General features: G+C 42.5%; 1 protein-coding gene across 1 annotated transcript in view; it reads right to left on the reverse strand.

The window, feature by feature from the left end:
• The window catches only part of LOC124777888 (cubilin-like), a 1273816-nt gene that overhangs the window by 602341 nt on the left and 645260 nt on the right, over nt 1–26215 (reverse strand). The window contains exon 3 of the mRNA XM_047253433.1: nt 1439–1531. Coding sequence (XP_047109389.1) covers nt 1439–1523 — 85 coding nt within the window. The 5' untranslated portion in view covers nt 1524–1531. The remainder of the gene's footprint in view (nt 1–1438; nt 1532–26215) is intronic.

A 26215-nucleotide genomic window follows, 5' to 3' on the forward strand; every position in this document is an offset into this window, starting at 1 on the left:
GCGACTTCCATTTATTGTGTTGTTATTGGTCTGGTGAATCTAATAAAACACGTCCCATACGCGTATCTGCAGTTGTTTTGCAGAAAATCCAGAGAAGCAAGAGAAGTAAAGAACAACTAAAACGGGCAACAAAATCTCTTCATATATGTGCAGCTAAATGCACTGAACTCGGTGGAGACATTTTTGATCAATTATTGGGGATGCATTGTGAAATTGTATGTACACTGTACAACTTCCTTAACACTGAGCTTTTTTTTCGTTTAACATTAATTCACATGTCCTATGGTATGAATAAAAGCAGATAATCTGACACATTCATGTATTTTCAGTTAACGTTATTACCATCATTTTTCCAAAATTAAATTCTCTACATTTTCTGTTGAAAACTTTGTGCAATTGTCTGGAATTTAAAAAACAAATTGGGCCAAGTAGTAAATAAATTAAAAATTTTACGAAATTACTTCTTTGCTTCTCTGGATGCTCTCGAAAACTACTGCAGATACTCGTTTGGGACATGTTTTCTTGGTTTCATCAGATCAATAACAACTAAATAAATGGAAATTGTGCTTTACTTTAACGTCGTACAGTTTTGTGAAGGCTTCATATTAGCGAAGTTGCTAAACTTCAGGCAAAATCTTTTATTAGCCGTAACTCAGTAACTAAACGTTTGCGGACCTAAATAACATATTAAAATATTTGCACATCTTCGTGAATCACCCTATATACATATTACTAGCTTTCTGCCTGCAGCTTGACCTGTGTACATATGTCACATACATTGCACTCATGTCCTCCTCCCCCTGTCTGTACATAATTTCTTAGACCCTCTCTCTGTTCAGCCTTGCCCATCCGCTCGCATACCGCCTCCAACACATTCTGATACTATTCACACAGCTTGTCCTTTAGAGTAGCCAAGATGTCAGGCGTAACCAATCTTTTCAGCACCTCCACCACCCACGACGAACAGACAAGAAGGAAAGCTTACATTACCTTGTCATCCAGTCTGAGTTATCTTAAAAATCGAAGTTTCTAGCTCATCGGGAAATTAGCTTCAAATCAATTGCAAAATTTGTAATGATCATTCAGACAGACAAGAAAACGATCTGATAAAGACTTGTTAAAAATAGGTATACTTTTAGTGATCTTTGGGTGGGGCAGGGTGAGGTGAAGAGTGTTTAGGGCATGACCCACATAACACCTCTTCCTCCCTTGCATCGGCGCCTGTGTACTGCGTAGTAAAAGAAAATGAATTGTCCCTATCTTCTAAGAACCTTCTCGGTAGAAATCATCATTAGAAAACCACACCGAATAAAAGTGAATACTCTGCAATTGCATATGTTTTTGAAGTGGTTACGTTTGTCAAGGCAAATGAGAAAACATTACGTGGCAGCGTTACTGATGGGCCACAGCGAGTAGGTAGGGAAGCTGTCGCACTTACCAGGGGTGACTTGTAGAAAGATGGCGGACAGGACAACGAGCGGCAGCAGAATTCCTCCTGAGTGAAGCGGCACTCCTGCGGCCATACTGTGTCCTGAAACACAAAGGCGTTCATGCGTGTTACGTCACTCCACAACGCAACGTGCGTCTACGCTATTTACCTGCATCTACAAAACCAACTGCGGTCCTGACCGTTGCAGTGATTGGGCGGCGTTCCGTAACTTAAACGTCACCTTTATCGACGTAGACGTAACTGTGTTTTATCATAACGTCATTTGCGTGAAAAATTCCTTCAGTGACAGGTGCCACAGACTGCTGTTGAAGTTATTAGGTTCTAAAAATAGCTCTAGCAGTATGGGACTTAACTTCTGAGGTCATCAGTCGCCTAGAACTTAGAAATACTTAAGCCTAACTAACCTAAGAACATCACATACATCTATGCCCGAGGCAGGGGTGGAACCTGACTGTAGCACCTAGAATCGCTCGGCCACTCCGGGCGGCAAATAATGTTTTACCTGTATTTTGTGCATGCTTTGCACCTATTGATATTTATTTATGGTTTGGTATTGAACATGGACAGTTTCTGTATGTGTAACGTACGTAAACGAAAGAAAAATTTATAGTTTATTGGCCCCTGTGTAGAGTTGACAGTTACAACTATAACGATAAGATGGAAAAAGCTAGACGGAAATCCCTGTGTGTTAAGGGGGCAAAAGTGTTCCTGTGTGGAAGATGGAGGGTGTGTCTGACTAGCAGTCATTCCTCGTCAGGTGATGTTGCTGTCGCCTGGAAGGATTTATATCGATAGTATGTCGGCTATAATGTTCTGGCTATTCAGTATATTACACGGCCGTGACATATCATGTGAGAGTTACTTGCCTCGGTAGGTTTTGCACAGGAGTGTATCTAATGTTATTAGGAATTAGAGTCCCCGATGGATTTTGGTCCCGCATGTAAAAATGTGGGACGATTACGTGCTGTATTAGGACTGGTAATCAGAATAGCTGTGTGTGAGCTATGCAAACGCTGAGGCTGTTCCAGTGTACACTCACGGACGTTGTATTGATTATGTACTCTTTTATGAATGTGGCGCCAAAATTTAATTTACTTGTGTATCTGGGCGGTTATTGACTCATGTTATCTGTGATTGTATCTTGGTCCGACTCCTAAAATATACCTTAGCATTTCAACTGGAGTGACATAATTATTGCATAATTAATCCTAACAGAAAGTGTCAGAGATCAGCAGATGCTTAAGAAAAAATTTAGTGGCTGAAAAAAATTACTGGCTAAACATATTTCAAGTGAGCTGTTTTGCAGTATTGAGCTGACATACGAATTTCATAAAACGTTAGTCAATCATTTGAAAACAGCTTGATTCTGATGCACTAGAAAATAAACATTTAAGATAAATGTTTAAATTTTGTTTAGTAACAAGTATTCTGGCGTGTGCCAATAAAACATCTGTGTAAGGAAAGTAGGCTATCTTTATATATTGCTTTTTTTTTTCAGAATGATTCAGGTTATAATCGCAATCGTTAATATGAGAGAGTGATTTTCTTGATAATACGTATCCCACAACAATGTGCAAAATTAATACTGCAGTGAAGGACTGATTTCCTTAAATAGCTTCCTCATGACACAGTTATAGAAGAAATTTAAGTTAATAATTATAATCGTGTTTACTTAAATTTGGACTGGCAACTTAAACATTACTCATCTGCAACTCTTAACAGCAGCTTTGTGTGACATAACGGAAACGCTTCAACATCTGCAAGTCTCTTTTTCTCATGTACTGCCTATGGTATGTTTCAGAAAGGAGTAAATAAGTTTGAATGAGATTGCCTAAGAAAATCGTTAAAAATACAGCGGTTAAATTCAGTAAGATAATATAACACCAGTTATAGATTGTGAGATGTGATGTAATTTGACAGAAGAACTAAAATCAAGCTGCGACTGATGCTTATGCTGCTGTTACGTTCATGAAAATAGTGTACCCAATACGATGGGAAAAATCCTAGGAAAGAGACGGCACCGACTTTGGAGACACAAGTTAACAGCAATACACAAGAAAAGACCAACTATGATGTCGTGCTATATCGTAGATAAGGTTTTGTTTTAAGAGGATGACTAGCTTCCTGATGTACCACATAAAGGGCAACACCCGCTAATACCTTGGTCACATTTCTTTATAATTTCTGACTATATAATTTATAGACAATAGTGATTTTCGGAAGCTGCGCACAGTACATAAAACTGAACAGTTGGTATGCAAGTATGATGGATAAATTATACACTGTTATGTTTATGACATGTGTGTTTCACAATAGTTATATTACATCAAACTTAGCTGGTCTTTTATTTAACTAATTAGATAGAGTTCAAAATATAAACGAAAATGGTTATCATTGTAAAGATACATGTGGAAATAGACGGTAATAAAATTTTGGAATAAATCTTAACACAGCATTTTAATTTTAGAAATAGTGATAATAGTTCAACATTGTGAAATGTCACTCTAGGATACAAGGACAGATTGTGCACTAATGCATTTATCATCAAATTTCCGAAAATATAGATGTGAAGAAGAGAAAGTGAGCCCTCAAATTGACTATGATGAAATAAGCGTAGAATCAAGGACACTGCAATTGAATAAGCTATCCGCAGTGAGTGCCAAAAAGTAACATGACAAATACGAAAATTATGAGACTAGGCCAAAAAAGTATTTGTGTACTAGATGGTAAAGAAATTGTTGATTTTCGGAAGGAAACAAATGAAACTGTCTGTGTACGTAGGATAAATGCAAATGGAATATTGAGAATAATGTTGTACAATCTGTAACACTTTTCTCTGAACAACTGATACACTATTGACCATTAAAACTGTAACACCAGGAAGACAGTTTGAAACAAATTTCAGATTGGCCCGAATCTTACTACATGCTTGGATACGCTAATGATTAGCATTTCAACCCAACAGCACAAAATAGCTTGGAATAACACCGATTACTTTCTGTATGTAAGTAAAGTTCATGAATCAGTTTCCTCATCACATCTGAATGTTTGCTGCTTAAGAGAAGATGGTGCTATGACTCGTGTAAGAAGGAGAATCGTCTACCTTCGCCTGTCATAAGTCTAGAGCATCAGGATCGTGGTCTATGAAGATTATGGTTCATCGTTTCTCGATATTGCTGCTTGCATTGGTCGAGATCCCACAACTAACATGCTGATATGAAACTAACGGTTTCAAGAAGCAGGACTTGAATAGCCCCACGCGACTAGCGCTCGATAGGAGAGGTGCTGTTATTTCGGCCTTGTAGGATGGTACAGGCATGTCATATAGTGTGTTTGCAACAAGCAAAGAATCCATGCAGACAGTGTGACCACGTCTGCAACACAACGGACTCTTAGTAAAGCGATCACTGCTGGTGCTTCCCTTGGCGGCAACAGAGAGAGGCGCGAAGACTGTGGTGTTCAACAGAAAAACTAGACATGGGCGTAGCACGACGTCACCTTTCCGGATGACTCCCTGTTATGATTACAGCGTCACTGTGGACATATCAGTGTCTGGAAGCTCCGAGAAGCCCGAATCTTCACAAATTGCACACACCATCGACGTACAGGCTCAGCATCTGGTGTGATGTTATGGGTTGTCACTGGGTGCACCACACGGTCACCGCTGGCTCACATAGCCGCTAATTTGGACAACAGGCGTTAAATTTCTGACGTGTTATGTGACCGGTGGCTGAGCTCCATCTTCCAGGTCTTCGTGAGGTATTTTTTCATCATGATAACGCATGACCGCATATTGGTCACGGAGTCCTGACCTACCTCTATGCAGAAAACGGTCGATTGTTCCGCTGATCAGCACGTTCGCAAGATCTGTCACCCGGAGAAAACAGCGGATCAAAGGGCACTACGATTGATCAAGGCAGACTCAGAACTGGTGCAGCAAGGAATTACGAGCCCATACCTGTCATGCAAGCTCAGTTCGAGTCAATGACCAGCCTCGTTAAAGCCATTGCTACTGCCAGAGGTGGCAGGCAGCTCCGTGGGCAAAATTTCGCACCCTGCGTGCGCCTAAATCACCAACAAATTTAATCATATACAGGCTGTTTATAAATTAGTTACACCAAAGTAACCTTTAGTTGCGAAAATACTAAATAACTTACAGAAATGTTTGACAGAGCACTGAACGCAGTATGTCTTAAAGTTTTATTCCCGCTTAACACAGTTCTCGAGGTTCTCGCTAGGTGGCGTGCGCGAGTGAGTTATTCCAACAGACCTCATGAAGTTGTTTAACGGAACAGAACGTGCACAGTGTTGTTTACGGTTTCAAGAATCCAAATGTGGTACTACAGTTCAGGGACGATTCAGGGCTAAATATCGTAAGCCACCATCTCAGAGACAAACTGCTATTTATTGGTACAATCGTTTCACCGAAACTGGCAGTGTGTCTCATAGGACGCCAGGTCAGGTTCGCCCAACAGCAGTTAAATAAGTAAGGCAGTCCTATGTTTGTAGTCCGGGTAAATCAAAGAGGCGTCCAGGTTAGAAAGGAATATGTCTAGAGTTACAGCGTGGAAGGTGTTACGTAATCGCCTGGCTTTCAAATGCCAAATTGGAAACGTTGCAGTTTTTAAGAGAAAGTGACAAGGATAAGCGAGCTGAGTTTTGTGTAGAAATGTTTAACAAAACGAAGATTCAAGACAATTTTCTGTATATGTGGTTACATTAAGGACAGATTGTTTGTTCCTCCACTTCCGCGAAACGTCGACGAACTGGGACAACAAGCAGTTGTCACCATACATCAAGACCTGCTTCATTGGATTTGACAGGAAACTGATCACAAATAGAACAATGGCCAATGGCTCTAAGCCCTGTGGGACTTATTATCTGAGGTCATCAATCCCCTAGACTTAGAACTACTTAAACCTAACCAACCTAAGGACATCACACACATCCACAAAGCCGACCACAAATAAAACATCTGTCATGTTACAATAGGTGGCCAAACATTTGTAAATAAAACTTAAAGAGATACCGCATTCAATGGTGTAGCAAACATTTCTGTAAGTTATCTATCTTCACAATTAAAGGTTACTTTTGTATAACCAATTTACAAACACCCTGTATTCTTCTCACTATACTGTGCACTCACAATCACTAGTAAAATTTCCTTACCTGCTATCCTTCCAGGTGTTGCAGTTAAATAGCCACCAGTGTGCAACAAATTAAGGAATCAAGACGCTCCCGGTATAATGCACTTCAATAATTTGAAAAATGCACAGTCGTAGTTCTAGACTCCTCAGACAACAGAACAAAATATTTTGGCTAAGGAAGACGAGAATTATGATGGTAACACGAAAGAAAGAGGTAAATTAATACAACAAACTAGTCAAAAGGTCCCGTAAAAACGATTTGTGATCGTAACAACGCCGGAAATGTGAACCTGTGTAAAATCGTGTCTGGAAACGCAGCATCTCCGTACAGGCGACCTACGAGTTTATGAATTTACGGCAGTGGATTAATTGTATAAAAAAAGAGCTTTTCAGTTCGGGCTACGGAAATATCGCGTTCATTTCCAAGAAGAGATGTCGTTTCCTATGACACGTAATGAATGCTGGCCGGGCATTACTGGTTCCGCGAAGAGCAGAATCCTCCCTCACCCCTCCATCCCTCCCAAACGCAGACACACAAACAAACAACTAGTTACAGCCCGTGTCGCTACCCGGAAATACTATCGTTGCTGCGAAATCCTCCCATCAGCATTACACACACATCCCTTTTCATATCACGTGTGTGGTAGCCGCATGCATGGAGACTGCAGTTTACCAGTAGTAACGCCATGCGACGTTACACAGTGTGACTGTAAAGATCTTTGCATTGTTGAGTGTTTTCACATACAAACGTACTAGAAGAGCAATCAGCTTGCGAACTGGACCGTAGACATAGTATGAAACCGAATTTATTTCTTACCTGACATCGACAAACTTGCAGCTATCTGATAACAAAACAAACATAGTCGAATTTTATGTGAAAAAAAATCAGGTACAAAACTGTGATGAATGGGGTAGATAGCAGAGCAGATTTTAACTAGGATGCAATACACCATGCAAAGAGGGAAGTGCTTCTCAACATAATACAGAGTAATTCAACGTAATGAGAGGTCCTACGAGCACTGCAATCGAAAGGAAGGAAAGACACTTCCTTTTTCCTCTATTTTTTTGTGTCTTCCTCCAGCGTGTGTACAAGGTCGGCAGTGTTCAAATGGTTCAAATGGCTCTAAGCACTATGGGACTTAACAGCTGAGGTCACCAGTCACCTAGACTTAGAACTACTTAAACCTAACTAACCTAAGGACATCACACACATCCATGCCCGTGGCAGGATTCGAACCTGCGACCGTAGCAGCAGCGTGGTTCCGGACTGGAGCGCCGAGAACCCCTTGGCCACAGCGGCCGGCTCGGCATTGTTATGAACGATTTTGGCTTGGTTAGTTTTAGGGGTGTCCTGATGCCCTTCCTGTGCCCCCCCCCTCCAAATCTCTCCCCCCCCCCCCTCCCCGGGATGCAATAATTACTTTACTATGAAGGTTGTATATTACATAGTTCATATAGCCACACAGCGAACCGCTGTGTTCTTTGAAAGCTTACCTTCATAATACAGCAGTTTTTAATGAGCTGTAACAAGATCCTGAACAACAGGTGTAAACTACTAGGGCACATACAACAACTCCGAAATAATGGAGTGTAGTTTAATGCACAAGTGATATACTATAGATTATGTCATGAGTTGTAATTTTTGTATGTTATGTTCTGGCTTCTTTTATTGTTCTGATTACTTGTATTTTTAACATTCATAATGACTAGTTAACACCCGAAATCCGGATCTGCTCTAATAAAGCCAGAACGGTAATGACGACTGACTGCTGATTTACCACTTTGAAAGTTTTAAAAATGATTGCCAATCCTGTAACTGGAGTAAGACTTGAGTACCAGCCCAGTGTTCACCTAGCGGGGTGTGAAAGACCGGTTAAAAATCACACCCAGGGAATCGTGCACAGCAACCTGCGTCCTTAACCCGTCTGGCAGATTCGGTCAGGGAAGCGGCGATTTAACACGCCCTGCTATCCGGATGGGTAAAGTATCGAAAGATACCCTTACGAAATTATACAAAACAATATCACTCCCAGTAGTATGGAAGCCAAACCCCGATAACATCACAAAAGTATATACTAAGAATTTAAAGTATGAAAATGAGATTTCTGAGACATGTAGCAAGATATAAAAGACAAGGTCTAAAGTGAAATACAGAAATACGATCAGACTTAGGATTTATCTCTCTAAATTAAAAAACAGAAAGAGCACATCAGTTGGGTGGGGCATAGACACGGCCGAAAAAATATAAATACAAGGTAACAGGACCAAAAAATCATAGGGAGACTCAATACCAGGTGAAACGACTCAGACTAACCTCTAAAAATAGGCGTAAAAGACAAAGCCGTAAACATACATCAGGAGATGAACAAAAGACGTCTAACAAAGAAATGGACCGTAATGAATCTTACACTCTGCAACGGAGTATGACATGTTTTGAAACTTGCTGGCAGATTAAAACTATGTGCCGGATCGGAACTCAAACCCAAAACGTTTGCTTTTCGGGGAAAATCCACTGCTGATCGAGGTAAATTCGCTGCTGACTAGGCTGTCGAGGCACGACTCGTCTCCTTGCACATAGCTTCAATTCTGGAAAGGCAATGTTTCGAGTTCCAGTCCCCGTCCCGCACAGTTTGAATATCTCAGGAAAACGCAAAGAAATGGGACGTTTGCAGTGACTTGTACGTTGCACAGTGCCACGGAGAACTTCGCCACCTGCACTACGTACGCTACTGTATATAATTAACATAATGATTTTATTACAATAATGTTTTTGATTAATATGAACTAGAAAGTGATATAGTTGGTTTTACTTGTTATATTGCAGGTTGGTTATAATTAAACTTTCGCTACTGGAGACGGCTACCGTGAAAAACGAGTGATCGTAGGACAATGAAACTTTGTGGAAACATTTATAACAACATACGGAAGAGAAATAAATGAATGAATCACTGAAAGAAACACATTTTAATCTCAGCATGAGAGAATAATATTTTTGTTAATCACGTGTCCTGTTTACGTTCCAGATTACAAACGGTGTTCAGTGTGATGACCATCTGCATCCATGACAGCCTGGAACCGCGCTAGAGATTGATCTCTCTCTGATCATCTTGAAACTCCAACTTGTGTTAGGGTTCCTCTGATAAACCTGTCCTTCAAGTAACACCACGGACATAAATCAAATGGATTCAAATCCGGCGATCTTGGTCGCCACATAGTTTGCGACGATCGGTCAATGATTCGCTTTCCTCCAAATCTGTTACGATGTAACCGGGTGACTTCACGAGGAATGTGAGGCGGAACTCCAACGTGCATCCAAACAACTGAGTCCAAAGCACCTCTCTCCAGTAGAGCAGGTATCACATGCTGGCGAAATAGATCACAGCAACATATGCCGTTCTCGCCGCATGTCTCTGGTACTTAGAGTTCAGGTTACTCATAGAAAAGTGGACCAATCATGAATTGTGCCCTGTGCATTGAAGCTACACCACACTGTGACGCAATCACAATGCAGCCGAATTTTATGAACGCTCATTGACGGTAACGACCCCCAAATGCGACAATTGTGTGTGTTCACTCTCCTAGTGAGCGTAAAGTGTACTTCATCACTCCACATAATGTTCCAAGGCTTCATGTCAACTTCAACGCTTGCAAGAATCGTAAGAGCAAAGTCTACTCGAATGTCTGCGTCACGTGGAAAAAGTTGTTTGCAGCACTTCTCGAACGTTGGACCATGGAATGTTCGGCTGTCGTGACACAGCTCGTGCACTCCTTGACGATAGCACATTTCGTCCAGCGTTCTCAGCCATGGCAACAGTAACTTCTTGAACAGTTTGTGGCGCAGTTAGCCGTCTGTGTCTTCCAGGAGAAATTCCCAAATCACCTGTCAATTTGAAATTCAGAATCAAGTTCTTCGACCCCGATGCGGAAAGAGTACCTTTCCGCATTTCTTTAACGCATCGTTATCCGCGAAGAGTAGCAGCACTGTTGGTGGTGTTACTCTCACCCAGTCCAGAGCAATGCTGACTGTGTGCAGTTGTAATGCACACTGATGCTTCTGTTTCAATCCAACGTCGCCGTACCAGTAAGGGCGCCTAACGTCAAGTCACGACAACAGCACTAGTAACAACGCAAATCCTGCAGCATACAGTCAGAACATCACTCTTATAAAGTACAAAGTTGGGTACCCATACGGTAAACAGTTTTCCGGCCACACCGGTTTAAACAGTGAAAGTTGAACTATAACCCCCCTCTATATCGCAGTTATCTGGAGAGCATTGACTGAATGATTTGAGTTTATCACGTCGTCGGATACAATACCCCGCTGCTTCGCGGCAGCACACTGTGTAAAAAGCCTGAAGCTATACCACATTACGATCTTATAACGAAACAGAGGGATAAGTAATACATGTCCTCCATCTATTTCGAAATGTACTCAGTGTCCACTTGGCCACTCTCGAATGATATTGAGCTAAAATGTTTTGGAAGGTAGAACAGGTTTTGCTGCAAATACAGTTGTGAGCGTGCAAATTGCTTCAGGATTTCTTGAAAGTGGCCATAAATTTAAAAAAAGTTGGTAGTTGAGAAATTACGTTTAATAGTCTGGCTATTGTAATGGTGGGAATACTGAATCACGGTCTTAGTGCAAAAGTACTGCGTCGATCTGTTGAAATATTTTTGTTGAGTGAAATAAGAACGATTTCTTTAATGGAGGCTGTTCACACTTATTTAATTATTTAATCGGTAATTGGCATTTGGTTTTTGTTATTTAACTTCTTACCGGAAAGCAAGCAAAAAAAATTGTAAAAAGCCAGCGAAAAACAAGAGATAACTTTCAGTTCCACGACATTCTACATTCTTTTTGATTCCTTCCTAAAGTATGTACTATATATTACCTTCGCGAATCTGCCTTAAAATCCAGCTACTAGCCGCAACTCTGGCTCTGAACTATTTTTAAGCGACAGTTGCGAAATGCCGTTATTTACACATAGAAAATAGGATTGAATATTTTGCACCATTGCAATACACGAGCATTGCGTCCAAGAGTACTCTTGGTTCAATGGCCGACAGCAGTCCACAATTGTTTCTACAATTTTAGCAGTCATCCAGCTGTCGAGAGATAAGCAGGAATCAACAAACAATACGGCAATATCCCCTAATCTTTGCCTGAAAGTATTCTCGAGTGAAAAATGTGGAGGTTGTTTTTCGGAGGCTTCTGGCAACAACCAACCCCTATATCTCTTCTTTTCGGAAACTGCGAGGAAAGTGAAAAAGCAGGGGAATCAGATGCTGAGGGCGATGAAGAGAATACAAATGTCAGTCAGAAAGAAGAGAAAGAAGGATATGAAAATGAAGAACAAGAAGCACAACAGCAGGAAGATTAATAAGGTTTATATAACTTCCCTCTCTTTCAAATTCTGAAGGTGGCAGCGGTAAAATACAGGGAGCGAAAGGCTATTTACAATTTGTACAGAAACCAGATGGCAGTTATAAGAGTCGAGCGGCATGAAAGGGAAGCAGTGGTTGGGAAGGGAGTGAGACAGGGTTGTAGCCTCTCCCCGATGTTATTCAATCTGTATACTGAGCACGCGGTAAAGAACCCAAAAGAAAAATTCGGAGTAGGAATTAAAATCCACGGAGAAGAAATAAAAACTTTGAGGTTCGCCGATGACATTGTAATTCCGTTAGAGACAGCAAAGAACTTGGAAGATCAGGTAAACGGAATGGACAGTGCCAAGAATGTAGTCGAATTAAGTCGAGTGATGCTGAGGGTTTAAGATTAGGAAAAGAGACACTTAAAGTAGTAAAGGAGTTTTGCTATATGGGGAGCAAAATAACTGACGATGGTAGATGTAGAGAGGATACAAAATGTAGACTGGAAATGGTAAGGAAAGCGTTTCTGAAGAAGAGAAATTTGTTAACATCGAGTATAGATTTAAGCGTCAGGAAGTCGTTTCTGAAAGTATTTACATGGAGTGTAGCCATGTATGGAAGTGAAACGTGGACGACAAATAGTTTAGACAGGAAGGGAATAGAAACTTTCGAAATGTGGTGCTACAGAAGAATGCTGAAGATTAGATGCGTAGATCACATAACTAATGAGGAGGTATTGAAAAGAATTGGAGAGAAGAGAAATTTGTGGCACAACTTGACTAGAAGAAGGGATCGGTTGGTAGGGCATATTCTGAGGCAACAAAGGATCACCAATTTAGTATTGGAGGGCAGCGTGGAGGGTGAAAATCGTAGAGGGAGACTAGGAGATGAATACACTAAACAGATTCAGAAGGATGTAGGTTGCAGTAGGTACTGGGAGATGAAGAAGCTTGCACAGGATAGAGTAGCATGGAGAGCTGCATCAAACCAGTCTCAGGACTGAAGACCACAACAACAACAACATCATATAACTTTCAATGTTTTTACTAATCTATCTTTTCTGTAATAAAAGGCAGTAGTAGAGACATTTTTGTAATAATGTTTGCCGGCCGCAGTGGCCGAGCGCTTCTAGGCGCTTCAGTCTGGAACCGCGCGACCACATACTGCCGCAGGTTCGAATCCTGCCTTGGGCATGGATGTGTGTGATGTCCTTAGGTTAGTTAGGTTTAAGTAGTTCTACGTTCTAGGGGACTGATGACCTCAGATGTTATTCCCATAGTTTTCAGTCATTTGAACCATTTGTATTAATGTTTACCGTTAAAGTAATAAATGTTCACCGAAAATATTTTTCGTCCACTTCATTAATTTTTGCAGATTCTTTTCCTCATATTGGATCCGCCGTTTTGAATTTTTCAATTTTGCTATAAAATGCCTTATGAAAAGGGTCAGAGCGTCAGAAAGCCCTCTACATTCATTTTTGGCCGTCTTGGCGCAGATTTTGAAATTTTAGCCATGGTCCCAGGATTCTGTCCCGCTGTGGAGTGGACTGCTGTCCGTGCATGTATAGCTCAGGCGCTGCAGCACTGGCCCGTGAAAGGCAAATGCCTCAGGTTCGAGTCCAGGGCCGGCATACAGTATTAATCTGCAACTAAGTTTCGTGAATGTTATATTAAACGTAACTTCTCTCAGCAGACGAAGACAGCAACAAAATGCAGAAAATATAACCTAGTCTCGTCGTAGTACCTGTTACTGTGTAACAGCGTAAACGAGACGAACACATTACGATGGAAATGGAAATCAGCGTATGGCGTCATTGGCTGGGAGGCCCCTTATGGAGCAGCTCCGGCCGCCTTGGTGCAGGTCTTATTACATTCGGCGCCACACTGAGCGAGCTGCTCGCCGGATGGAGGTGAAATGATAATGAAGACAGCACAACACCCAGTCCCTGAGCGAAGAAAATCCCCGACCCAGCCGGGAATCGAACCCGGGCCCCATAGGACGGCAGTCCGTCACGCTGACCATTCAGCTATTTTTTTTTAATCTCATTTGGTTCGTCTTAGTTCGTTGCAACTGCTCGGAGCGGACGTCGCAAGACACCCGTTTCAGTTCGTCGTTGATCCATTAACTCAGTTTTTTTTTTTTTTTTTTTTTTTTTTTTTTTTTTTTTTTTTTTTTTTTTTTTTTATTACAGAGGGCAGTTAACCCTCTGACCGAACACGCTGAGCTACCATGCCGGCGGTGATCGGGGCGGGCAACAGATTACGATGACAGTGCCTTATGCACTGACTCGATGAAGCGCTAAAGCTTAACACAGCATGCTTTTGCAGAGTCTTGTGACCAGGAACTGTAGCGTGTATACTCCATTATTACCAATCTTCGAATGGGCTGCCACCGATCGAGAGCTGCCGCGCAGTGGTGCGCATTAACAAATCTATTAATAAACCAGCAAACGGGGGAGGGGGGAGGAGAGCGCTGCTGAGTGAGGCGGTACACACTGGTGCATTCCGGAGCCGTGCGACCACCCTGATTAAAGTTTTCCTCTGTTTCCGTAAATAACTTCAGTTGAGTGACGGAGTGGTTACTTCAGAGAGGCTGCAGCTCATTTCATTCCCAGTCCTCATTCGTTTGGGCTATGTGAGGTTTCTCCTGCTTTGGAATGTATTTTATTTTCTAAATTTTACGTTCACTAGAATTCGGCAGATAGCAGAAGTAACTCGCTGCCTTAAGCAGTGCTGCGAAATACGATGGCGGCGTGCACGAAGCTGGTTCCCACAATGGTAGTGGTGACGAGTGAACCATACGTCGCGGTAATGAATCAGAGTAGTAGGGAGAAGTACGAGAGACTTGAGACCGAATCCTGCTTGCCATTAAATACGTAGGGGAACCACAAATGCTCTAAACTCAGAACTTTCTTTTCTAAACATAAGTTCTTTGGGTCCACTTTTTACGTAGCAAATATTAGGAGGAACCTTCAGTTCATCAGGGCTTTAGTGCGATGATACTGCTGTGCAGAAACCAGTTCATTCAATAAACAAACGAATATTGTTAAACTGCCGAAAATGTATGATGAGCTACGAAGTTTTACGGTGTGAGCAAGGGATTTTGACTGCGCGCCAATCTCGAAAGTCGGCGATAGGATGCACTCGGAGCCTGTTCGTATGTGATAGTCAGCTTTACCTAGCCCTCGCAATTTATTAACTTTTTGAGATGAATCGTTTCACACTGAATGGTAATGGTAAAAAAGGTTGTTACTGTTTTACGGAGTTTGCTAATAAGCGAATCGTAGTGGCATCCCAGGACGTATTCAAAGTAAATTACCTTTACGCATGTCCACGTATTATCACGGGAACCCTGCTTGCATCTTCTGAAGAATCCAGAGCGCTACAACAACTACCTGAAGAGACAGCACCTACAGCAGATTCACAGAAAACAGGTAGGAGGAAAACCTACACGCCTATTGATGGAGATAATCGACGAATGGGTTAGCTTAACTAGCGCAATCTCAGGTGGGAACGCATGACTATACCGCTTCTACGCAATCGCACCTGAACTGAGAAACTTTTGTAGCGGCTTAGAAAAATGTTCAAATGTGTGTGAATTCCTAAGGGACCAAACTGCTCAGATCATCAGACCCTAGACTTACAAACTATTCAAACTAACTTAGACTAACTTATGCTAAGAACAATACACACACCCGTGCCCGAGATAGGACTCGAATCTCCGGCGGGAGGCGCCGTGCAGTCCGTCACATGGCGCCTCTAACCGTGCGGCCACTCCGCGTGGCTATATGGGTTTCGTACAGCAAGGCGATGTTGCATCAGCCAGTGGGACGAATCGGAACCTTACATTCCAAAATTATTTTAGACGAGAACTTCTGGCGTCCTATTATCAGTTTTTAATTTTGCTCTATTGCATATTAATTAGTAATGATAGTACGAGTATCCCTTATAGCCAAACTGGGTATTGGACTACCAATTGGCCGGCAGGTGTGGCCGAGCGATTCTAGGCACTTCAGTCTGGAACCACGTGACCGCTACGGTCGCAGGTCCGAATCCTGCCTTGGGCACGGATGTGTGTGATGTCCTTAGGTTAGTTAGGTTTAAGTAGTTCTAAGTTCTAGGGGACTGATGACCTCAGATGTTACGTCCCATAGCGCTCAGAGCCATTTGAACCATTTGACTGCCAATGTATTATTGCTCTGAAGAATAAACTGCGAATCCTTGGCAGAAAATGTCGTCGTTTCTTTCTCTAAATTGGTCACAGACTGTGTTTCAAAAATGAACAACTTACAGAAAGAAGCGGCGAAGCTTTCTACCCAGGACACGTCGATCAATTTGCAGGACAATGCGCGGATGCACATAGCGCAAGTTGAGACTGATTCGTTCGAACGACGGGGCTGGGATGTACTGTACCACTCATCCCACTTCCCTGACTTAAGCCGCTGTGACTTCAACTTGATGCTTAAATTGAAGGAATCACTACATGGCATTCACTTCAGAAATGATACAGAGATTTGTAGAACAACAGACAGCTCCACTCGAACTATGAACACTACTGGCAGTGCTAAGCATATACTATAGTTTCCACATCATTGGCAATGGGTCATACACAATGCCGGTGATTACTTTCAAGGACAGTAAAATTTCGACACATATATACCCATGTTGTAAAAGCTGTAAATAAATAATTGACACAATTAACCCTTAACGGGCAACGCCGGCGTTACAGATTCTCTGGGACTCCATGGAAGTATGAAGTTTTAGGAACTTTCGTATTTGTTATTAAGGAAGCATGCCCTGTTCAGTACCTTCCTATGGTACGGAGACATGTCACATGCTCAGGCCACTGCAGTCTGTTATCAGTACTAGAATTGTGAACTACTAATTCAGAGTTCCCGAGACTCTGAGAAGTAACATTTTCCATTTTGTGAATATATCGGCAAATCAAAAAGAAAAAAAAAGAAAGAAAGAAAGAAAAGAAAATAGAGCTACAGATCATTACTTTGAGCAGTGTCTAAGAGGGATTGAGGAATATGATGCTTACTGTTCAGATCAAAAAATGGTTCAAATGGCTCTGAGCACTATGGGACTTAACATCTGAGGTCATCAGTCCCCTAGAACTTAGAACTACTTAAACCTAACTAACCTAAGGACATCACACACATCCATGCCCAAGGCAGGATTCGAACCTGCGGCCGTAGCGGTCGCACAGTTCCAAACTGAAGCGCCTAGAACCGCTCGGCCACACCAGCCGGCTGTTCAGATCAGGAAGGTGATCCTGAGAGCAACATTACCGTCGAAAATGCCTTTCGAACTCATCACGAAACAGCAACTGAACTTTCTAGCGATGAATCTGATGACTAAGATGAGATGAGTTGTCAGTATTTCACAGTTTTCCTACAGAAGCAAAAGTTTGCGCTTTTCTTGTAGTTTAGACCTCACCAAGTCTGTGTTCGATGAAAATCCGTCAGATTTTTCTTGGAAAATATGTATATCAGAAGAACTATTTTTAGTTTTGTAATATCTTTAGTTTCAGATTTTCGCTTTAATTTGCTCCTAAATTGGTTGTAAATAAAAAAGTCTGTTTGTTTATGTATCTCTGAGTACGTCGTATACTTTTCAAAACAAGAACAAAATATAATTATGAGACATAATACACTCTTTTTGTTTTGGAGTCCCCAAAACTCCGCAACGAATTTAGTGTTGAAATTTCCGAGCACGCCAGTTAAGGGTTGAAGTTGCAATCCTCGTAAAATGCCCCTAGTTTAATTGTGGCATATGGTGATTTGTGAGACATAAGCACACACAGAAAGGAGGAGCGTGAAGGAGGGGACTGAACCGTCCCATGTGAGCATGAAGCATACGCTTTAGTGGGCAGAAGTTTGGTCAACGTGACTTCGTATTTCCTTGGAAGGGACCTGTATTAGGTACGTCACGGACGGACAGTTTTTTTCGTCAACGGCCTATTGTTGTCCATTACTAACAGCCATTCCATCTCCCATAGTTACATAGCTTTTTGACATGACATCAGAGAATACAGCCTGAATGAGAGGGGCACACTTTGTCTCACTGAGTCCGCTGCACGCCGGCTTGGCCACTATAACTGCTGTCTCAATTCCATCAATTAGTAGATCTCTGGTACCTAGCGGGACGATACGCAGGATGATTCGCCTACGCTGTTCGTCGCAGATATTTTCTGAATCGCTTAAAATATAGAAATTCTGTTTTCATCCTAGTGATTTGTGAAAAAATCTTCACTAAAAGATATATAGTTTATTTTCGTAGCTATGTTAATGAGATATCGGTATCAACTTCGCTTTCTCAAACGGAACTACCGTAATTTTTTCTGCTAGACGATTTAAACAGTGTTTCGCACTTAAAAATCTAGGTAGTAGTGTCAGAGAAATTACAGAAGTATTTACAACTAAGGATTTGTCTGATCTGAACATGAAACTGATGGCTATCGTGTGTGGAGGCTCGTTTGTTAACCGCATCTGTAGTGTTAGGTTGATGGGGTGCTCCAGCTGGACACAACTGACCAAGTCTACTTCCAGAAGTGGAATAGTGGAGAAACGTTTAATTTGAAACTGATAGTAATGACTCCTAGCTACCTACAGCCAGTTTTTTGGAACGACACTGAAAAGCAAAGAACGTCCCACCTAAGGGTGATTCACTAGTTGACCACGGTAACATTTCTGCACTTGGTTCTGAGAGAGCTTCGACAGAAAGACAAAAACCTGAGCCGATTTCTGAAATAGGGAAATGATGTAAAAAACTGTAAATTAATTACTTTTCATCGTGAGGTCATTGTCAAGGTACACACATGTCCTCCGAAAGTACATTAGTAACGGCAACAAAAAAAGGGAAGCACGAAAGAACGCGGCCATAAACAGTTTCTTAAAATTCCATTTATGTCATCAAGTGCCCGCAATGTCCATCGTCTACTGGAATACACGTTTGCAGTTCGCTGGTGGAAGGACTTCTGGAGAGACTGAGGAGATTCCTTTGATACTGCAGCAACGTGATGTTTTAAATCCTTGTGGGCCGTCGGGATTTGTGTAATAAGTTCATCTTTGAATTGGCCTCGGAGAAAAAACATCCAATTGCGTCAGACAAGGCGAGCGTGCAAGCCACTGTTAATGTCTTCGTATTCTGTCCAGTGACCACTTCGGTAAGAATTTTTGAGTATCTTTCAGCTGTTAATGCTTTTTGAATGAAGTAAGGACCAATCACATTGTCTGCAACCAACCCGCGCCAAACATTCTCATTCGACTGCCTCAGATGTTCAGCTTGAGTCAGATTGTGCGCCCAGGAATGCATCATTCATACATATCGCTTCATCGGTAAAGAAAAGTGAGAGAACCCCACGAGATTTCTGTTGTCCGCAGGTTAATCTGAAAAACGGGTTATAACTGTAACTAACATTGCCATGGAGAGAGACTATACTTCGTACATTGAGTACTTTCTCAAACCTGATCTGAGTCAAAACGGAAATATTTGAAGTAAACAGCTAAGCTCAACCAGCCTGCATATCTATCCTTCTGTCGAAACAGTAGCAGGTAGTCATCAAGAACTTGGATAATTCTGCCGTTTGGGTGCAGTAGAAATGGTGCTTCTAGGACAAAGAAAATCAGAGTAAATATCGAGTTCCTCTAGTGATGTCTACATGCTGTTGGATACTTTCATTTCCAGAGCTTTAATGTGGCACTATTTTGTGTTGAAATGTTTGTGAATCGCCGTATGATGCAGGAATGTTTGAAGCATTTTACGTCACCCCACAATTGGGCGGAATACACTGAAGAGCTAAAGAAACTGGTACACCTGCCCATGTAGGGCCCACGCGAGCATGCAGAAGTGCCGTGACACGCAGTGGCATGGACTCGACTAATATCTGAAGTAGTGCTGGAGGAAATTTACACCATAAATCCTGCAGGGCTGTCCATAAATCCGTAAGAGTACGAGGGGGTGGAATCTCTTCTGAACAGCTCGTTGCAAGGCATCCCAGGTATGCTCAATAACGTTCATGTCTAGGGAGTGTGTGGTGGCCAGCGGAAGTGTTTAAATTCGTAAGAGTGTTCTTGGAGCCACTCTGTAGCAATTCTCGATTTATGGGGTGTCGCATTGTCCCGTTGGAACTGCCGAAGTCCGTCGGAACGCGCAATGGACGTGAATGGATGCAGATGATCAGGCAGGATGCTTACGTACGTGTCACCTGTCACAGTCGTATCTAGACGTATCGGGGGTCCCATATCACTCCAACTGCACACGCCCCACACCATCACAGAGCCTCCAACAGCTTCAACACTGCCCTGCTGGCATTCATGGTCTATCGATTCATGAGGTTGTCTCCACACCTGTACACATCCATCCACTCGATACAATTTGAAACGATACTCGTCCGACCAGGTAACATGTTTCCAGTCATCAACAGTCCAATGTCAGTGTTGACGGACCCAGAAGAGGCGTAAAGCTTTGTGCCGTGCAGTCATCAAGGTTACATGAGTGGCCCTTCGGCTCCGAAACCCCATAACGATAATGTTTCGTTGAATGGTTCTCACGCTGCCACTTTTTGATGGCCAGCATTGAAATCTGCTGCAATTTGCGGAAGTGTTGCACGTCTGTCACGTTGAACGATTCTCTTCAGTCGTTGTTGGTGCTGTTCTTGCAGGATCTCTTTCCGGCCGATTTGTTGTTTACCGGATTCCTGATATTCACGGTACCTCGTGGAATGATCGTACGGGAAAATCCCCACTTCATCGCTACCTCGAAGATGCTGTGTTCCAGCGCTCGTGCGCCGACTATAACCCCACGTTCAAACTCATTTAAATCTTCATAACCTGCCATTGCAGCAGAAGTAACCGATGTAACAACTGCCCCAGATACATGTTGTCTTATATACGCTTGCTGACCACAATACCGTATTCTACCTGTTTACGTATCTCTGTATTTGAAAACGCATGTCTATACCAGTTTCTTTGGTGGTTCAATGTAGACACTCCACAATAATGGCAGCAACGATCGTTCGTGCCAGGTTTCCGTAAGTGGAGGCGATTGGCAGAGCTGTACAACGTGCATACCTCGGGCTAGAAACTAAAACACACACACATACAGAAAGCGAATGACGGGTGGTGGCGGCGACGCGCGGCTGCGGCACGGTGGTTGAGTGCTGGCGAGTGGGGGTGTCTCGTCGCATTATCGGATATCGAGAGTCGATCGAGAGCGCGTTGTCGCCGCCGCCGCCGGCTCGCGGTTTCTGCTATCGACTGCCTGCGACCGCCACAGCAGCGGCGCGCCTCCAGACGTCCACTGGTCTCCGTATGACCCACGTCTAACGCTACATAATACCTTATGTACTTTGCTGTGAGGAATGAGGAGTGGTCTATGAGGGGCACATAACTCCCACAGATTGGTTTCTGTTTTTAAGACTATGACCGCTTTTGTGCACTCACTTTACTGTAACAGCTGCGACCGATCGATGTGATGCGCCGGTAACATACTGCAATCGCATTTGGGAGGACGTAGGTTCAAATCCACATCCGGCCATCCAGATTTAAATTTTCTATGGTATCCGTAAACTGGTTTAGGCATTTACACCTACACCTACAGTCCGCAGGCCACCACACGGTGTGTGGCGGAGGGTTTTTTGTGTACAGCTGTCACTTCCCCCTTTCCTGTGCTTGTCGGGAATAGTTCGAGGGAGAAACTATTGCAGGTAGGCCTCAGTGTACGTTCGAATCTCTCTCTAATTTTATCTTCATGGTCTTTTCGCGAGATGTGCGTAGGAGGAAGCAATATGTTTTTGACCCTTCTAGGAACACGCTGAACTTGTAGCGTGTGCTACTGCCGTTAGTGATTCATCTCCGTGGCGCTTTCCCCTTAACTTATGTATACCTTAAACGAAACATCTGCTCTTCTTTGGATCTTCTCCATATTCTCTTCATCTTATTTGGTACGGGTCCCATGCTGACGAGCAATATTCGAGTAGTGGTAGAACGAGGGTTTTGCAAGCTACCTCCTTTATTGAAGGACTACATTTCCCGAGTATTCTTCAGGTGAATCTCATATGGCACCTGCTTTTCCGCACTTAGTTTCATGTAATCGTTCCACTTTAAACAGCTCCGCATACACACTGGTAAATATTTTATGGAAATAATTCCTTCTAGCGATTTTTCTGGGAACGTGTAATCAGACACTAAAAGGTCTTTCTGTCTACGTACACGCAATACGTTACATCTGTATATGTTGAGGGTCTGTTTCCACTCCCGTCACCAAGCGTCGATCCTCTGCAGGTCTTCCTGCATTTCGCTAAGTTTTTCTACTGTCACGACTTTCCTGTATACAGCAGCATCATCCGTGGACATTCTCATGGAGGCTCTGACCTTATCATGTAGGTCATTTACATCGTATGCAATGGTCCTACAACGCTCCCTTAGCGTATATCCCAAGTTACTTTTAAGTTAGATGATTTGTCACCGTTAAGAAAGCTACTCCGTCTCCAGAAAGAAATTTTCATTCTGCAGCGGAGTGTGCGCTGAAATGAAACCTCCTGGCAGATTAAAACTGTGTGCCGGACCGAGACTCTAACTCGGGACCTTTGCCTTTCATGGGCAAGTGCTCTACTATTTGAGCTATCCAAGCTTTACTTTCACCAGTACCTCGTATCCTACCTACCGACTTCACAGAAGCTATCCTGCAAAACTTGCAGAACTAAGATATGCTGTGTCCTGTTACCAGGAACGCTGATATTCCGTACGCTAGTATTTTGTTCATTAGGTGGGAGAGTGGAAGTGCATCGAATGGCTTCCGGAAGTCAAGGAACACACCATGCACGTGGGTGCCCGTATCTACTGCTTTCTAGGCCCCGTGGACGAACAGAGCGAACTGGTGTCACACATTGATTGACTGCGCAATCCATGTTCATCATCATCATCGTTTTCCAACTTCGGTTTCACGGGTGTGGTGCACCATCTCTCGCCACCTCCTTCTATCTTTATACATCTTCCGTTCCAGAACAGCTTCCCATTTGCGTCCCTTGTCCTCCACAACTAATCTTGCAGTCTCTATTCACCGTTTTCTTGATCTTCCCCGTGGTCTTCTTCCTACAAGGTTCAGGGTCAAATACCTTATAGCAGGTCTTTGACTGTTCCAATCCATGTTGATCCCTCCATAAAGATCTGACGTCAGCGACCTAGGCCTACATTGTAAGCGTCCGTTCGACGACCCTTCTTCCAAACGGGAGCGGCGTCCACGTTTTTTTGTCACCTGGAACGCTTCACTCCTCCAGCGATGTATGGTAGACAGGTGCTAAAAGAACAACAAGTTCTTTCGCGTACCCCATAGAATCGTAAAGCTGTCCCTTTGGGTCCATCCGCCTTTCCACTGCTAAGCGAAATTAGTTGCTTTTTTGTGGCCTGGTCACAAATGTCGATATCGGTCAGTCTGGCATTCGTGCGACGCTTTAAAGGATGAACTGTGGAACTATCGTCCTCAGTGAAACGAAATGTGGTCTTTGCCCTTGCCAAGAAGTAAAATAAAATTCTCTGACGAATAGAAACGACAAGTTTTTGATTATCTTTGTCATACAGGGAAACTATTATAATAAAAGTATTTTTATTACCATTTCGTTAGATTTTAATACTGCCTGGATAAGTAACCAATATAATCAATAATTACCCAAAAATCTCAAATACGATCATTTACTTGTGACATGATCAGGAGGAATTTACAATTTTTGAAACGAATGTGTGTACAAGGTCATTCGAAATTCACGCGCATCCAGCGATGATGACAACTTTCTGTAACCAGTGAATTGCTGTGAGACGGTTTGAACGGTTGGAATAATCTTGTCACTTATTGCTCAGCAATTAAGGCGTTCGCTGGATGACCGAGCCAATATATCAGATCCTTTGTTATTTTTCCAGGCCGATATAACGTGAGCATTTCTTTGTAAAGATTAATCTGCTTGAAGACGGCTGGTAAGGGCGTATGGTGAATATTTTGACAGCATCAAATAAGGTTGTTAGTTTCTTTGCAAGTTGGAGCTTTTCAAAAATGGTTCAAATGGCTCTGAGGACTATGGGACTTAACTTCTGAGGTCATCAGTCCCCTAGAACTAATAACTACTTAAACCTACCTAACCTAGGGATATCACACGCATCCATGCCCGAGGCAGGATTCGAACCTGCGACCGTAGCGGTGGTACGGTTCCAGACTGTAGCGCCTAGAACCGCTCGACCACTCCGGCTGGCGGAGCTTTTCAAACGCGGAAGTGATGTCGAGATCGTTTAGATATTCATCCTTTTAATAACTAATTTTGTGACCTGGCAAATCGAGTAGTAAATTTTAGGATTCTGTGAATAAATGACTATTTCCAGACTGAAAAATTCGAATCGAAATACAGTGTCTTAGACATAATGAAGACAATATAATGAAAACAGATTCTGATAAAACTGGAAAGACTGTTATGATAGTTTGGTGATTAGTATTCATTATTTCAGAAAACTGCTTTGTATTACTAATTCCATTCGACAAATCTTACACGTCTGGAAGTAATTTTGCGACTACAGTAGCAATGGAAAAAATTAAGGATCTTATAGCATAGCTTATGTATGATGTCCGTCGGCTGAGACCGTACCACATACAATATTATTTTCTTTTTTTTTAAAAAAAAAAGAAAAAGAAAGGAGTATCTGTCATGTCATTAATTCGTTATTTCTTGGTTGAAAAACATGTGTGTATTGTATGTTTGTAACTAAATTTTATTTTATTTTTTCTTCTTTTAAAAATAAGAGACTTCAAAACATTTGTATTGAGAATTTTCATTTCAACACTTTTATGTTCGTCCAAACTTTAGGTAAGTGCTTAACTTTGTAGGAATATTGACTAATTTCTCATCTTATTCAGGCTTAATTGTGCCGGTAATGTTGGGAACCACAGATCGTGAGCGGCTGAGAAGTGTCCAGACTTCCAGCGAGGTGAATATTCTCAGTTGGTTCAAGTATGCCGACACTTGGAGCCTACGTGTTAGTGTTGCTATCATCATGACAGCTCGGAGTTTCTGTCCTTACTTCTATTTCTCAACGCAGTACTGAGAGTAAAACAGAACTTGTTGATCAAAGTGCGGCGAGGGCATAAAGGAAGCTTATTACTTCGAATAAGAAGATCGCTGGCACGAAACTCATAGCTGAAGTTAACACACATCGAGGAACTATGCGACAAAATACTAATCAAAGAGTGATATTGCCAGACGTCTAGTAATGTCGGTGACTGCAAAAAAGATGGTTCAGTGGTGCAAAGAGCTTTCAAGGTGGACAAAAGATCAGTGCAAACTCGTATTTTGCTCCGACGATTTTACTTTACGCCGTTCCCCAGCATCTTTCGTTTCAATCCTTGGAAAACATCGTGGGGAGCGTACAGTACAGATTGCCTTCCTGCAACAACTAAGCATAGGGGAGGGTCTGTCAAATCTTAGTGGATTTGGGGTGGGGTGGTAAGAGGAGGAGGGCAAAATCGTTGTTGTCAGTCGCACCAGAAAGGAACGTAACTGTTGATATCTGCGTATCCATTACATCTTTTGACTCCGGGGTTGTTGCTTTCTTCCCAGTTCTCCTTCTGCTCTGATGATGGATGTCAAGAAGGCATAACAGAAGTGTTCGAAAAAAGGTCCAAACGGACAGGAAGGTGAGGTGTGTTTCACGCCTAGTTATAACAGCCGAAAACGAATTGCTGTCATCAGTGAATGCAGGTCCATCTCAACCAGTTTCTTAGCGAAATGGCTACGACAACTACGAGCGATAGACAATTGGAGTTGGATACCTCGCAAAGGGCAATTGCTCCAGCGGCACAAAAGGCTGCACCACTCGAACTTGACAGTAGCTAATTGGAGACGTATCCAATAAATCGCGATGCTGTCTCTTTCAAATGATGCAAGGCACCGAGTTCTCCAGTGGCCAATGTGTGGAAGGTGTTGTCCCGGTCAGATGAAGTGCTGTATGGGGTGTTTTCCGAACCATGACGTGGGCCCATTCATTTATATTGGGGTGAACGTGGACTAAGATATTTAATACAATACTTTCGATGGCGAAGAGTTGTCCATTTTTCTACACCTTCTTGATGACTATGCTGTGAACACTCCCATTATCCAAGATGACAACTGTTTTCACAGGGCCGCAGACATACGTCGCTTTCGTACATCGACTTTCTCGCTAAATTACTCTATCTTAAGACCACAGACAGTGTCTGAGACTACA

Source organism: Schistocerca piceifrons, chromosome 2, assembly GCF_021461385.2.
Source record: "Schistocerca piceifrons isolate TAMUIC-IGC-003096 chromosome 2, iqSchPice1.1, whole genome shotgun sequence".
Taxonomy (NCBI): Eukaryota; Metazoa; Arthropoda; class Insecta; order Orthoptera; family Acrididae; genus Schistocerca; species Schistocerca piceifrons.